Genomic DNA, 17,038 nt, shown 5'->3' with positions numbered 1-17,038 from the left:
CTCTAAGTCGAACTTCGCAGAAGCTCACAACTGTATTCTAAACTAAGACAGCTCTCAAGACATATTTTGGAAGTGCGGGCAACCTCAATTCGACCTGTTTGTGGAAAAAACCCAACAAAAAATGCCCAGACTTTGCATCCAAGTTCTACCGATCAGGAACAAAGAGGAATGGTTGATACACTGGTCATTTCTTTACACCCCCCCCCTCCCATTCTGATGATCCCAACAGTCACCAACAAACTGTACAGAGCCAGGACCAGAATGATACTCATAGGCCCAGAATGGCCCCGCCAGTGGTGGTACCCGGATCTTCTCCGTCTGTCCGAAAGACCACACAAGAGACTGCTGTGCAGGCCGGATCTCTTCTACAAGTTCAGAAGGCAGATTTTCCATCCCAACCTTCCTTCGCTGAGTGTGGGCAGCATGATTCCTGAATTCCTCAAGTATGGGCAATTAAATCTCTTGCAGGAGTGCATGAACATTCTTAGAGTCCAGAAGACGATCTACTAGGCGTTTACATGTTTAAATGGAAAAGCTTTTACACCTGGTGTGTTCAGAATGGCATCCATCTCATTCTAGGGCAAGAAGAGGTAATATTACCTTATCGCCTCTATTTAGCAAAATCTGGCCTTCAACTCTCTTCTATTAGGATACACCTCACAGTGATTACTGATTACAGGAAGTCCCATACAGAGAGATCATTCTTACAAATACCTATAGTGAAGGATTTTTTAGAGGGTCAAAAAAAGGTGTTTCCACCTCTCCGCAACCCCTCTCCTCCTTGGGGAATTGAATGTGCTACTTTCAAAACTCATGGGTCCTCCATTCGATCCAATCCACAAAGCATCCTTATAACACCTTACCTGGAAAGCTGCTTTTCTGGTATCCGTCACTTCGGCACGTAGAGTAAGTGAGATTCAAGCTCTCTGTGCTGAAGAACCGTATACTGTGTTCCATTCCAACAGGGTGGTGATGAGAATCATCTGAGGTTTCTTCCCAAGGTGTTGTCTGATTTCCACATTAATCAGACGATTTCACTCCCCAAATTTTTCCCTAACCCCTCCGCACCAGGGGAAAGAGCGTTGCACTCTTTAGATCTTAAAAGAGTATCTAAATTCTATCTGTACAAGACCAAAAGTACTGTCTCTTTGTTAACTATGGCCTTATGGGGACAGGCCTTCCTGCATGTAAGCAGACCTTTTCTAGATGGATTGTTTCTTGTATTCTGTTGACCTACCAGTTAGCCAACAAGCAGTTAACTGCCAGGCCCAAAGCCCAGTTTACCGGGGCAAGGCAGCTACAGCAGCCCTTCTCAAGAATGTTTCCATCTCCGAAGTATGCAAAACTGCTACTTGGAGATTAGTGCATAATTTCACAAGGTATTACCGTTTACATTCAGATACCAAGACAGACACCCAAGTAGGGCACGCCTCCTTAAAAAATCTTTTTTGTTGATAAAGATACCTGCTGGTGCTCACCCTTGATTCGTCCGCAGTAGTGTGGGATGGGCTTGCTATTCTATTCAGTGCTTATGACCATTGACGAGGAGCCCTTGAAAGAGAAAAATAAGTTACTTCCCTGTAATCCTAGTTCTCTTCCAGGGGAATCCTCACCAAGGTCATAAGCAACCTACCCTCCCTGGATGACTGTTGCACGTAACACTCTAGCCCTGTCTTTCTTCTTCATTTCACCGTAAATAAAAGTACTGACCTAACTGTCACCCATCATTTACCTTCGAGGCATGATGGGATACAGGAGTTCCTAGAAGTCTTAAAGGCACTATGCAATATTTCCTTGTTATGTTTTTAATGCAGTCTATTGGCTAACAATGTCTTGATTCCCTTGCAGTTTTCTCTTTAATAAAAGCTGTGTTCTTGTGCCTTATACTCTCTCACTTGTGATTTAGAGAAATGCTTGAGTCTGGTAAGGGGTGTATTAAAGGAAAATGTAATGTAAATTGTGCATTTTTAGCCTTTGACATGGGTTGCATAGATGTGGGAATATTCAGTGTTTGACTTTGATGACGATTCCTCTGGAAGAGAACTAGGATTACAGGTAAGTAATTTATCCTTGTGCACTAGTAGCCCACCTTCTCCATTGAAAGCAGTGGCAAAGTCACCACTTCCCCTGTACATGCATGTAAGTCACCCCTCTGAAAGGCCTATTGAGCCCTAATGACAGGGTGTAACATATGACTCAAGAAGGAGATGTACTTTACATGTCCTAATAGTACACACACAAAACTACTGTAGAAAGATTTAGTTGCCCAATTGGCGAGTACAGGGTTACACACTGACCTCTTAGCTCTACTAACTATGGAACGGTGCAACCATAGTGAGCTCTTCAGGATGTCAGACAACTCTTTATATTAAGCCCAACTTGTATCCCATTTTGAACTGAAGTGTAACTGTTGCGCTGTGCAGCTTTTAGCAACGCTGCCACTTTGTTGCCTTACCAGGCACACAGGGAGCCTGTTCCATGAAACAGCTATCTGCCCTCCTGGAGAGACATGCCAACGACTCTCAGGAAGGAGAACGACGACACATTGCAGACCAGTGAGGTGTCAGTCCTTGGCTGCAGGAAGCCACTTAGGTGTTAGTCTCAAAAGGCAGGCTTCAAAGGTGATACCGCCTTTGAAGAGCATATGTGGGATACCATGGGGGAGGTCTGCCCCCATTGTTGAGGTAGACAGGCTGCACAGGAGCAGAGAGTGAAAACCAGTTATCAAACTGGTTTCCCCAGTGGCATGTAGCCCTGAGGAAGCCACACCCTGGGGGTGCGCTCAGGAGGTCATAACACTGAGAGAGATGTCTCGCCATCTTGAGGGTGGGCAGAGCACTTTCTTAGCATAAAGGGGGCACCCAGACCTCAGATCTTGACTGACTTGGAAGAAGTACCAAAAGAGGACTACCCTTCTGAGCCTAGGGACCAGCAAAGAGAGTCTGCACTGTTGAAGACTGCACCTGCTGCACCTGGTGGCTAGCGAAGAGCGGGACTGTGCCTGCTGTGCCCTGCTCAAACAAGGAGTTGTCTCCAGAGCCCAGTCAAGCTAGAAGACTCCAAGAGCCAGTTGATTGGCCTCCTTTTCACAGCACAACAGCTGAAGAAACCTGCTAGGGCAAGTTGTTAGCCCAAAGTCTTCAAGCTGCTATGACCACTGTCGTGCAGCACAAAGGACCAAGACCCACAGCATGGAGTTGCACCCGATTTGGCTGAACCTGAGAGTCCTGTTGGAGACTTCCTGGGACCTTCGGACAGCGAGTTATTGACTCGGGAAAGATTGGCCTGTGACTGCGACAACCGGTGACTCGTAGTCCAATGGCGACTGGACTTCAGCCAGACCAGAGAGGACTTCGTGGGACGTCAACCCTGCCTCCAGGATTCACCTCACAATCTTTGTGGACTGAGGAATTCTGCAGGAAAACCCCAGTTGACCTCTCCGCATCCTCTGCTCCATAGGAATCCATTGCAATGGGGATAAAGTGCTAGGAAATGTTGAAGAACTGCTTCCCCTGTGAAGGTAACTGTTCTTGAGAACCTTGTTGGCCTCCCTGATTACCTCCCTGATAGAGTTGGTTGACCCAAGTACTTCTAACCTATTGCATTGACACTTAAGTTTTCTTTGAAAAAGTTTCTAAGTGACCAATTTGTTGACTTTGCCAAGGCTGTTTGTGATTGAGTGAACATGCATTGATTTAATATTGCTTGTAAGAGCTATACCTCCAGATTCTCAGGTGGATCTTTTTCGTTCTAGTGCCTACTTCTTAGAAAAATATTGTCTATTTTTTATAAATTGGTGTCAGATTTCTTGAGTGTCATGTTGATTTCTTCTGAAATTGTTTTGGTGCTGTTTATATGTTTATCACTTGTTCCTCTGTGCAAGCCTTGCCGCACAGTGCAACAACTACCCAGGATTAAGCTGAGGGTTAATAGACAAAACCAATGGGTCCAAAAGGGGTTGATAAGTGTATCACACAATATAATACACCCCATTTCCTCACGCTAACCCTGGCCCAGGGTTTGTCTGCCGTACACTCAAGTAATGGGATGGTAGTGTTGGACTTGCAGGATGCCTATTTTCACATCTCCATCCTGCAGGCCCTCAGGCGCTATCACCGGTTCACAATGGGGCAGGAGCATTTTCAGTATGATGTGCTCCCCTTTGGCCTCACCAGTTAGTATTTAATGTTTGCATGACAAACTGAACTAATAGTCTGTATATTGTCGTGAGCTCTATATATAGGTGGTTAACCTCCGCTACCACTAACTTTGTTGCATCAGAGTGTGGTGTATCTGTGGCCAATAAAGGCCAGGTCGGGCCATCATTGCTCAGGGGACCAAACCTAACATGTAAAATTGTATGTGGTAAGGCACCATCAAGCCAATTATTATGGTCTTGATATGGTAAAGATATTTCTAAATATGCATAAGCTCTGTATTGTGCAGGTATGTTTGCAGGTGTATAGTGGTGAAATGTATTTGTGTTCTGTTCTACTGCTGGAATAGTGACCCAAGAGTAAAAGGTTTCTGTTCTATAGGCTGGATGAGCCCCAACAACAGATGTGACTGGAGCCCCCTGGGCCGTTAGGCCATTAGCCAATAAATGTGCATTAAGGGGTGGTCTCCTATTTACTGCAATTGCTACCCGTTGTGGGTTTGCCATTTTAATGGTAGATGTATGTTCAGAGATAAGGATACCTAGTGGGGATTGGTCCTTTTAAGATTCAGGCTTGAACAACCTACAGCTCAAGATAGGTACTACCTATTTAGCTGAGGAGGAAATCCTCAATACCACAGATGTCTCTCCATATAGTATTGAGTTGTCTTTTACCCTCAAATGAGACACAGATACTCAGGAGGATCTGAATATTAATGCCTGACCAAACGTTGGTGACGCCATGTCGCATAGGTTCTCATTATGCTAATGAGACTAATGGATTTGGGAGACAGGATCACATGGATAGTGGGTACTAAGTATGATTCCACACCACATGACACCCGTCGGCCTAATCGGGGTTCTCCGGCTAACTAGCAGCACCTGCTGTCTGGCCGAGATGCTTGTGGCAACCGGGCGCATGACAGGAAGACTCCTCAGGGGAATCGTGGTCGATCAGATCCCATCTCTTTCTCTCAGTTACCAAAGGATCTCATACAGGCAAAGACAACAGATGCAGAATATAGTTCAATAAGGATTTATTGAAGTAACTGCATCTTGGATAAGAAGGCATGTATTGCAATAACTAGGATGATAAAACACCATGAAAGCAAGCAGGTGACTAACAGAGTAACACACAAGAACAGTTCTACCATACTGTCACTAGGAGTGATATATATTTCTCCTACCTACACTGTATTTGAGCACAATGTAATAAGCCTGATCTGCCCTTTGGTTTCCCCCCTGGAGGTACATCATCCCTCATACCTCAAGGAAGAAGCCTGTAGTCTAGAGAGACACCGTCCCCATGTGGATCAGGGGTCCGGCCGTCTAAACAAGTAGCTGCAGCGAAACAATCAACATATAGTCGTGGTCATTTGGCTGCAATCTCCCTATAACGTGCTTGGGACAAAGGGGTGATTTTATAATAAAACAGCTGACATTCTAAGAAATGGTCTCCACGTATGAGTGTATGTGTTTCTGTGAATGTTGGAGAGACAGCATACCACATTTATCGGCAACCCTATCTGACTGTAGCCTTGGAGAAAGCACAAAGTGAAATGAATGTCCTACTAAGAACATGATGCTTTTCTAGGTGAAAGTACAGTGAGATAAAGAAAATAAAACAGCACCGCAAATGTAGATATTGCTAGAAAAATAAAGCAATGCTTAATAAAATGTAACAGGGTTAAAGTGCACAGCGGCAGGCCTACTTAACTTAAAACACTTGTCTAAAACATGGCTAAAATAGCTATATAACAGGTTGTTCGTGAAAATGATGGCAGTTGTCGGAGTACATCTTCAGAAGTTGGGGGTGCCAGTTTTCTCTTACCTGGACAACTGGCTGCAGAAGTTGGGCTCACCCTAGACAATCATCACCCACCTCCATACCACGGCAAATCTTCAAACAACATTTGGGTTTGCTGTAAAAGTGCCAGATTCACACCTGATTCCTGAGCCGATGCCCCCTTCAGCTGAGTCGTCATGGGCATGGTGCAGATTTGTGCCTATCCCCAGAGCAGAAAGTACAGTATATTTGGGCGATGATCCCAGTGTTTCTCCCTCGCTGTTGGATGTCAGTGAGGATGACTGAGGCTGCTGGGATTGATGCCTCCTGATGCCTGATAGATAGTACCGGCTCTGCAAGTCCTAGTGTGCACAGCACAAGAGGACCTCTTCGATCAGGTCCAGATTTTAGAGGAGACAGCAAAAGACCCTGCAGTGGTAGTTGCTGGACCTCGATTGGGTAATGTTGTATGTGGTAATGGTGGTAACTGATGGATCTCTCCTGAGTTGGGGTGGCCACTTGAGGGAGGTGGAGATCAGAGTCCTCTGGTCTGTGGTGGGAGCTCAACTCCACATCAGTTTGCTGGAACTCCGAGCCATCTGCTACGCTTTGAAAGCCTTCATTCCATCCATCCATCAAAGGAAGGCTGATGATGCTCATGGACAACACCACCGCAATGTAGTACTGCAGCAAGCAGAGCGGTTTGGGGTCATGAACTGTGTCAGGAGGTTCTGCGCCCCTGTGCGTGGCTGGACTGGCAGGACGTTTTCGTAGTGGTATGCCACCTGGCGGGACGTGTGAACTGGACAAAGTCAGCAATCAGTGTCTTGCGGATCACAAATAAGTATACAGAACAGTGATGGACAAAATACTTGATTTTGTCTCAGCCACTGGTAATTATTTGGGGGCCATATCCCAATTCACTGTTATTTTACACACCATTCCACCACAGTTTATATGCGTCAGTCTTCACCCTCCTCCCAAGGAACAGTCCAGCCCCAACTGTCAAGCCAGATCCTCCCTGGACCGGTTTCACCTTAGTTATGGGCTCTTCAGCCAGGTACAACTTGGTTCCAGTGACACAGTGTGCACGAGACCCACAACTGGGCATACCTGTCCCACTTATGGCCACACAAAAAGTATGAAAAACAGTGATAAATGGAGTGTTTGAATTAATCTCAGCCACTGGTAATCACTCTGGGCCGCATTTTTATCCATTGTTATTTCCTTCACCATGCCAACTCAGTTTGGACCCAGCTATTACCAAATCAGTCCTGACACTGCTCCAATAGGAGCAGTCCAAGCCGAACTGTCAAGCCAGGTCCTCCCTGAACTTCGCTTCAGACACTTTCATGGAATAACACATTGCTATCAGTGGTAAAATCTACAAGATGTGTAAGTGAATCTCAAGTGCTGCCTATTAAACCAACTAAATATTTTTTTTACAAAAACAGTGTTACTCCACAAACCTTAAATTTATGCAAGGTACCAACCTCATTCCATTTTAGAAAGAAACTTCATTTAGCAACATTGTTTCTACACCTCTCTACGTCTTCCTAAATGCTGTAGACCTAGTATTCTCTATTAAGTTTTATGTTGACGGAATAAAAGACGTTAAAAAAACAACTAAGCAGTTTATTTCTTTTGGAAACTCCAGAGTGTGGCTTTTGGTCAATACAGGGCATAGCATGACAGATTATGGTTGTATTTCCTTCTGTTGTGCAAAGGCTTGGCTTCCTCTCAGACACAAGATTAGGTCATATTCAGCTAGAGACAGGGCAGCCAAAGTAGCACTCTTCTTAGAGTGCTGCTTCTGGACATTTGCAATGCAACAACATGCGCTTCAATACATACTTTTACCAAACACTAATGACTTGATGTCTAGTCGCAGTCTGAGACAGTAGTTGAGCAGGATGTGCAACCAGGTTCAATAAGGTAAACCTAATTTCCGCCTGTGCCTTAAGTACGATTGCTTTGACTGCTTTCCTAATATTAATTCAAGCATGTTAATCTGTGTAATTTTTTCAGCATTGGTATCTTCCATAAGATTCGCATATGCTCACTCTTCTCGTGAGGTTAACTTTAGTTGCTTCTCACAAGCTGTGCTAAACTGACAGTTGATGATTCTGGTGCTGGTTAGCACTCTGAGCCCCTCCAGCTAATCAACCAAAGATCGGGTTAAATAAGGAGGTGAATTCACTGCAAGTACTCTGACGATTTTTAATATTATTAATTGGCTGTACTGTTATACTGCTTGTGTTAACATTGTCTCCTGAGAGTTCTCAGCCTCACGTTAGTTACTAATTCAAGCATGCCAATCTATGAAAGCCGCCAATCCTGAAGAACTAGTTACAGTAAGTATTTTGTCTATTTTACATACATAACCACATAAACAAACACAGGGACATATACTTAAACATCCTTGCTTGTGTGCAAACTCCAAACCAATGGCCTCTAGGCAGATGAGGAACATCTGTTTACACCCCTGCTCTACTTTCTGCAATCCTCGGCTCCTGAACTTTTCCCGCACTTTGCTTGCACAAATCCTTTCCAACTCGCAAAGCCCTTTTTTTGGAGCTGCTCTTCCTCCCACTGGGATTCTTATTTTCCTTCCCTCTAATAATGCACATGCCTGCATATGCCTGCAGCACTACATTGCTACAGCTTGTGTACCAAGCTCCCTTATTGCTAGTACCATTGTGTGTGATTTTGTGCATGATTTTGATTATGACAAAGAGTGAACGCAAGAAAGAGCACTCACTTGGGACACTTATTTTGGTATGGCAGGCTGCCATACAGTAATACAGAAATCCATAGCAACTGGTGCTGTAAATGCTAGGGTACCAAAAAGTAACAGTGCCTAGTTTTGATTCTACCTCACGTCTTTCTACCAGAAAAACTTATTCTTGGGTGGGGTTATATTTTCCTCCATCTCTGTTTCCATATATTTCTCTTCCTCTTCATTTTTCATTTTCTACCTTTCTCTCCTGCTCTGGGTTAAAGTCCGATGAAAAATAATTCATGATGCCCAAAAGTAAGTGCTGGTGCACTACTCCTGTAAGCACTGGCACAAATTATGCACTGCAAACAATGCTCAGTCTGAGCTCTCTACATGTGAGCTCCTAATAGGCAAATAGGAGTAGCTTAGAGGTTATCCATTGGAGGCCCCTGAGATGTGCCCTCATGTGGTCATGGTTAAGAATAAAAATGTATTATCTTATCATTCTTTTAGTTTATAGATATGTGCTTAGTTTAAAATATATGAAAATTTCAAACGTGTTAATTGAAAGACCAGCAGAGTATTACGTACCCTGTTAGCTTAATTGGGTTGCATTATTGTAATTTGTTTTTATTTACTTACTTAATATTTATTTTTATTATTTATGTTTAAACTTTTACTCTTAGCCTTGATCAGACCTCTGAACCAGAAAAGATGGAAAGACTAAAAAAGATTTCTCAGTTGAAAGACCAGCAGAAGACCTTGCTCGATCAAGAAGTCACAACCGTGGAGCAGATGAACCAGTTTCAGCAGGCTATATACAAATACAGGGAGGAACACAGTAGACTCAAGTAAATATTTGTTACTTTTTTTTATTTATTTTTTTAACAAGTTTAATATGTGAAATATAAGAAGATTGATGTGGTATGTGTAAGTCACAGACCTTTTTCTAAACAGATCTTGCAGATTTCAGCACTCAAACTAGTAAAATGTAGTCTAGCATTGTTTTCAAATAAACATTCAAAATCGCCCTGGTACATGATACCCATTTTTCTAAATGTTTTGATTACCTTTGTCTATGGTGCCCCCCCCCCTCTCTCGATTTTCCATATATGTTCATTGCCTTGTACATTATGTTGTAATATCTGTAAATTGTTTGATCATTTTAAATTCTGCTCTTCGCATTTCATAGGTATTTGTTTTATTTAAAAAACGTTCTCTTTATTTAACTATCCCAGTATTGTCTATTTATTGAAAACTTTCTAGTTTGGCCATCTTTTGATTATGTCTGATTATAGCAAGGTTTAGCTGTTTTGGCAATTAGACGGAAACTCACAGACACCCACCCCCTTCCTCAACTATATAGAGAAGGGCTTTTGGTCAGCCCTTTTCAGCCATTGCCTTTTTTTACAGAATTTGGTACTATGGATAAGGAAAGTAGTCCTTCAGCAAGGGTTTTTTAAATCTTACCAATGTTTTGTTGTTAGAAGTGTTTATCCATCTTTTTCTCTTATATTGGATCTTTCATACATACACATGCTTGAATCATTCCCTGTTGTCAAAGTGAGAGTCCCACTGTATAACTAGATGTAGTACAATAGCCTAGAGGGCTAGAAAACATTCACTTAAGTATCTTATCCACATCATTCAAAAAACACCAAACTCCAGCTATTCAGGTTGCAGCACCCTGGAGAACACTCCCCTCTGAGGCTTCCTTCCCTTAGATCTTCATCTGCACATTGTGTGATGGGAGTTTCCCTGAGCTCTGCACAGTTTATGTTGATTTAACTCCTTCAGAGTTCTTTTGGTAATATGTGTACTCTGCCCTAAGAAATAACATCTATTGAAGAGATCTGTATATTCAGGATGTCAGATTTTTCAAATAAGCACTATTCAGACATTGGTACATGTGGTAAGAAGAGGCGCCATTCAGAATATCCTCACAAGGAATGCATCTACTGCATTGACCCTTCCGATAAGATAAAGGAATGCAAAATCTTTCAGACTCTTTCCTCTAAAACCTTGAAAAATAAGGAGGCTACTACTATGGTATCAGGAGCTTATAGCCAAAGACCCCCCCAGTTCCTGGGAAGACAGTGAGGATTCTTCAAAATCAAGTAAAACTCATCATGAAGGGGAGCGGTCAGAAGGTCAGCCAGCTCAGGAACCACCTACAAACGGGCTTTAAAAAAGACCCATCATAGATCACCAAGAGAGCATAGCTAATCTCTTGAGCACTCTCACAAACATAAAGAGGATATTTCCCCAAGAAAGTCAAAATCTGAGCCTGCAGCACCTTCTCCCAAGTTGGCTTTATAGTTCAAGAAAACACTCCTCGGAGCCATGGATGACGCCATCAACAGTAACATCTGCAACAACTTCCACTACAGCAGCAATACCGTTGAGGGCAAGTTTGATGACGCTGTCGATGAAGAAACTATTGACAACCACTTTTGATAATGGGAACAAAAACACAGTTGTCGGTGATAACGTAGATTGTCATCATTGACATCGTTTATGAGGAATAAAATGTATTCATAAATAGTCCTATTAATACCCGAGTATACCTCCCCTGGTAAGGTGTCACCGCTTCCATCAAGTCATTTACTGGATAAAAATGATTCAGATGAGGGCGAACGCCTTGTAGAGCTGCTCATAGCCCTTTTGAACCAAATTAAAAATATCAGGAAGAGGTGGAAGATGGGGAATATTTTGAGGACGAGTACTGTTTTTCTTGACCAGAACAATATGCTGATAGACCTATTCAGTGTATGGATCAATCCCAGTCCTGTATTCATCAATGACCTCAAGAAGAGATTATGTTTGTGCCAAGTGCTTTAGTTCATGACTTAAAGCTCATGTTTGATGCCTATTATACAAGGTTTCCAGAGTCTACAATGTCTGCATCACCTAGACAACTACTGAGGTCTCTACAATCTTCTTGCGTCCCATTGCCCGCTCCACATACGCCTTATAATTTACCTATGGAGCATACACCTAAGAGAACACCAGGGTCAAGCTTGAACATCCCAGTAGCGAATGTTAGGTCATCTGATGAAGAAAGAGAACAAGATGAGGTACCATACAATCAGAATGTACCTATGCATGGAATGACTATTTAATTCTAGTTTCATCGCCACCTGTTCCACAACCTGTGGATTCTTCTCCTGACGATATTTGAAGATTTCACAATCTAATGGAACGTGCAGCAAAAAGATTTGAATTGCCAATGCCCAAAAAAACAATCAGCTTATCTATGTCTTAATAAAAAAAATCTTCTAGGAAAATAGTAAGGACAATCCATATTGTAGATTTCATTTAGGTGAAAGGCATTAAAGTCCTGAAGAATCCAGGAACCATCTCTGTTGTCTTGCCTAGATTAAATAAGAAGTCTAAAGCACCATAAATTTACCAGCTTGTTCCACTGGCCACATTATAAAAGATTCTGTGGTAAAGCAAGGAGCCCAACGCCGCTTGAATCATCCTTCCATACCATCTACAAGCCTCCTGAGAGAGACGGTAGTGCTTTAGACAATATTGGAATATTTTCCCACTGTTGGCGACTACGGTTCGGGCAGCCAATTACTTAGTGTTCCTCAGTCGCTATGACAAGCATATTTGGCCAGACATAGCTCTATACATTAATTGTCTACTGGTGCATGCAAAGACTGAGGCAAGCAAGATCTGCAAGAAGGTGAAAGACCTAAAAGAGATGATGGATGGACTTCGCTTCTACAGGTTTCCATCAGTTGGCAGGAGCGGCTGTGCTTCGCAGTCAGGGTTAGTTAAAAAATCATTGCTTTCAGACCAGAAGTCCAAAGTAAGATCCTGGAAATGCTATGTAAAGGAGAAGCATTATTTGCCACACATGTTGACTATGTTCTACAGTCGATCAAGGTGAGGCCTATGCCCTTTTGCGGAGCAAGGAACTGAGGGCTGCTCTCTTACAGAGAAAGATATCAACCCAATTGATATCAGCAACATTAGCTCTTTCAGCAGCAATACTGACCACAATATCCTCAACAATAATATAGGCAACCATTAGCCTATACTAAGCAAGCGTATAGGAAGAAGCATGGTTCCCAAGGAAGGGACACTGGATGAAGACAGTAACAAATTGTAAGTGCTGGTTACCCTTACATATTCCCCAATGGCACTCGTAGGTTGATTATTAAGTTATTTAAAACAGTGGTGATCAATACCAACAGACCGTTGGGTTTTGGACATCCTAGCCTACGGGCATACTTTGAAATTCAGACCAAAAAAAACTCATACTCCTCCACAGAAGGAGGGGGCATGGCCAACTGCCGAACATGGTGGACTGATTTTCTCGAGCTCTTGCGGCCGCCTGAAAATCCAACATCATCCGACAATAATCTGGTTAAAATTAGCCTGTAAAAACTGGCAGAAGTAAAGCTGTGTTTTGCCTTAGGTTGCCAATTACCCATTGCACCTGTCTGAACGGAGTACAGCAACTGCTGAGCAGCCCCAGCAGGGCGACCACATGCACCTGGCTACCACAAGGACATGGAGGAGCAGGGCAGGGACTGAGAGGGATCCACAGCTGCTCGGCCTGCAGTGGAAAGAGGTAACATGAGCTGAGCGGCACAGAAGCCTTCGCTGCGGACCGTTGAAGTGTCTGGTTGTTGATGCAGTCCAGGGTGAGACTGAGCTATGGGCTCCACTGTGGGGATGACCTGGGTGACTATTATGTGGGCCATCCCAGATCCTACTGGAAGCACTGCTGAGTGCGGAATACAGGTGGAGAACTGCCTTGTGTTGCCTGGACAGACTGACCGGGAAGTAGAGTAAAACCCAGGAAGCTGTGCTGCGCACAACAGAATGCCAATAAAACACCCTGTTGAAGGTGGGCTTATATTACTCAAGGTGTCTGCAAAGCTCGTGACCGTTGGGCGCTTATGAACTCTTCAACAAAGCTGATTGCAACAGCGGGGGCTGATGGACAGAAAGCATCCCACTGGACCAATGGTGGCAAGTATTAAACACTAATTAAGTACAGGAAGTATTAAACACTAAGTGAGTCACATGGGCTTACTAACATGTTTGGCCTATCCCATCAGTGATTACACTCATTGTTAGAAGAAGTTTATTTTTTGATTGATTGTTAATATTTGGTTGAACAGATGTTCAGTGTTTAACCGTGAAGTTGGGGGTTGTTCTTTCTTTCACCAAATGTATTCCTGTACTGCATCAGTACATGCAGGGGTAGGCAGTTCACTCATAATTAAGCTTGAAATTACGAAAATGCCATGGCTTCCGCACTACACCATTATAAGATACTGATATGGAATGTCAGGTTTAGGCTCTATACACAAGTGGCACAGAGTGAACACACAGATTCACCGTAGGAATGCAGCCATAATTTGCCTGCAAGAAACCAAACTCTCTGCTCCAGAAGCAGCTAAACTTTGAAAAGATAGAGGGGACAACTATTTACTACAACATATTCAGAATTTGCTAGGGAGGGGGCTGCCATTTGGATTCGGGCTGGAGTTAATTTCCATTTACAAGACACCAAGATTGATTCACATGCTCGGTATGTCTTGGCAAAGGGATTGTTGGGTGGGTTCGTAGTGGTGTTGAGGAGTGTGCACTCCCCCAATACTGAATAAGATATTTTAATACATCAACTATCATTAGTGTTGGCCGATTAGACGCATGTCCCCTGGTTAATAGGTGGACACTTTAACGCAGTGTTGTGCGTGGCCTTGGACAGATCCCACCCCCCATTTCCTCATACTAACTCAGACAAGTGTAGGCCCTCACAACCTTGTCACATTGGGAACTGGCAGATGTTTGGAGAGCGCACAATGCAGTAATGGGTGAGTACTCCTCCTTCACTCCACCACATGGCCTCCACGCCAGACTGGACTGTATTCTTGGTCCTGCCCACATGGTAGGAATCTTTACTGACACAGCATGTCTAGGAAAAACATTTTCTACCTTAATCCACTTGAGATGAATATGGGGTGGGGTGGGGTCGGGTTGAGAAACTGATCTAGCTTGGCCATTACATGACAAGGAATGACACTTCCTACTGGAATACCCTATTCCTTGTAGTACGCAATTTAAATTTATAAAAAATACAATTCTTCACACAGCATATTTAATACCCTTAAAGATTAGCAAACTATTCCCCACTGCCTCATTGGCGTGTCCCCGATGTCATGCAACAGAGGCAGACTTACTCCACATGCTATGGCACTGCCACAAGCTAGGTACTCTACTGAGAGACTATCTGTGAAACACTAAGGGTAGTTACTGAATCACCAGACTGGGTCACTTTACAACATTGTACACTTGGGATGCACACAAGACCCAAAGGTTCCAGTACCACAGCCTGTTTTATGGATTTAGCATTACTTATTGTAAAAAAAAAAGACAAATAACAAGAATGCTGGAAATCGCCTGTTTCCCCATTGGTATCCACCTGGTGAGATGAAGTGTGTAGATGTGAACTGGCAGAAAGTTCAGCACTGCACAAGAAGGACTATAGAGTTTTACATAAACGACCCATCTCTATGACATCTGTCACATTGCTAGAGTAGTTCCGGTTGCAGGGAAGGGGATATAATAATTAACACATGGGATCTATCCCAGTACTTCCATTTGATCCCATCATGAATGAAACCATAAGTTTGTCTCTGACAGGAGTCATGGTGAGTGTAATGAGCTTGTCACCACCTCTTATATTAATAGGTTTTCATCTACTTGCATATAATTGAACATTGTAAACATGCTGTGTTGAATTATTAAGGTGCCTTGGGGGTTTGGAGGTAGGGGGTTTTGTATGTTGCGGACCTGGTCAAATAATAAATAAATGGAGGGATTAATTGACCTACAAATGTAATTGTAAGTATGCACTGTATCTCCTTTATTGACTACACATTAAGTTGTGTATTATCATAATGTACTTGGGCATCCACAAAATTAATAAAAGTTTGTTTAAAAAAAAAAAAAAAAAAGAAAGAAAAACGCCTCCACAGAAAACATCCCTACCTTATATCCAACTCATTAACCATGGTCAGCAAGGGAGCTATAGAGAAAGCTCTCCACAGCCAGAAGGAAATGGATTTCTATTCCTGTTTCTTCTGAATAAAGAGAAAGACGGGGGAATGGAGACCCATTTTGGATTTGCACAAGTTAAATAAATACATAAGAAAACAATCCTTTTGTATGGTTACTATTCAAGACTTCTCAGCCAAAGGAGACTATATGACATTAGATTGCCAAAATGCCTAATTTCATATCCCAAAACTCCACAAATTCTTAAGAATTGAGGAGGCTAGCACTCACTGTCCATTCACAGTTTTCCTTTTTGGGCTGAAATTATCACCACATTTTTACAAAGTGCACATTTTGCAAGCTGCTCATTTAAGACAAAAAGGTCATCCGGTAGTCAAATACGACTGGTTGATAAAGGCACTTTCTTGTCAAGCAGCAATGAAGGCAACCAAGGCTTTTCTGAATCTATTCAACAAACTGGGTCTTTTTCTCAGTTCTCAAATATTGTTACTCTGACCATCAAGAACTATAACATTCTTGGATACTATTTTAGACATCATACAGGACAAAACATATTTAACACTTGGAAGAAGAAGCAGGTTTAGACTTCTAGCACAGACGCTACTAAAAAAGTCTGTTTCAGTTCTCCTGTTCTGATAGCAACGTCTAGCTGCAGATTCCTCACCTTCTGAATATTCCTCAGTCATCGGACTGGATCCAGAACATTTTCAGCAGTAGATCTATGTGTCAGAAGGTGGCGCCTTGCAGCTCTACGTGGTTGCTGTTCTGCTCTGGAATTGTGCAGGGCCAATAAAGGCACCACTCAACGCTCTGATGTAATTTCCTTTCTTTCCTTGCCACCAGAAGCAGATTCGGAGCTCCCTTTGTGTCTCTCTGAGACATTTCACCTTTAAATACTACAGTGTGCAAGTGATCTCACCACCTAAAAAGTACAGGTTTTATGCCCTGTAGGGACTGACTGCAACAAATGTCTGTGACACATCCCTACCAGGTATGCCAGTGGTGTCTGAGATCAAGGCACAACGCCAAGGCCTGCACCAACTGTGTCAATAAACTTAAAGGCCATCAAGGACCGTGGGGCAAAGCTCTATGTTGCCAAGCACAAAAAGACTGCTCGTCGGGGCTGCTCCAAGTCTTTGTTTCCGTCAAATGCTCGAACCTGATCCTGTCCTTGAAGACATAGAGCCACTCAAGAGGCCGGCCTTTGTCACGCACCAACTCTCAGGTAAATCCAAAAACATGGTGCCACCCGAGAGGTTGTTCTTGTTCGTGCACCAAATCTTCAGGTAAATCTAAAAACAAGCACAGGAAATCAAAGCAGCAAGCTGCT

At 43.1% G+C, this 17,038-nt stretch overlaps 1 protein-coding gene across 2 annotated transcripts in view; it reads left to right on the top strand.

Moving 5' to 3' along the window:
* SMC6 (structural maintenance of chromosomes 6) overlaps nt 1–17,038 on the top strand; it is a 610,138-nt gene that overhangs the window by 99,472 nt on the left and 493,628 nt on the right. For both annotated transcript variants that reach the window (XM_069235972.1, XM_069235971.1), the window contains exon 13: nt 9,348–9,512. In XM_069235972.1, the coding sequence (XP_069092073.1) occupies nt 9,348–9,512 (165 nt within the window). The remainder of the gene's footprint in view (nt 1–9,347; nt 9,513–17,038) is intronic.

This window comes from Pleurodeles waltl, chromosome 5 (genome assembly GCF_031143425.1).
Source record: "Pleurodeles waltl isolate 20211129_DDA chromosome 5, aPleWal1.hap1.20221129, whole genome shotgun sequence".
NCBI lineage: Eukaryota > Metazoa > Chordata > Amphibia > Caudata > Salamandridae > Pleurodeles > Pleurodeles waltl.
The sequence above is the reverse complement of the archived record's forward strand: the minus strand, read 5'-3'. Positions and strand labels throughout refer to the sequence as shown.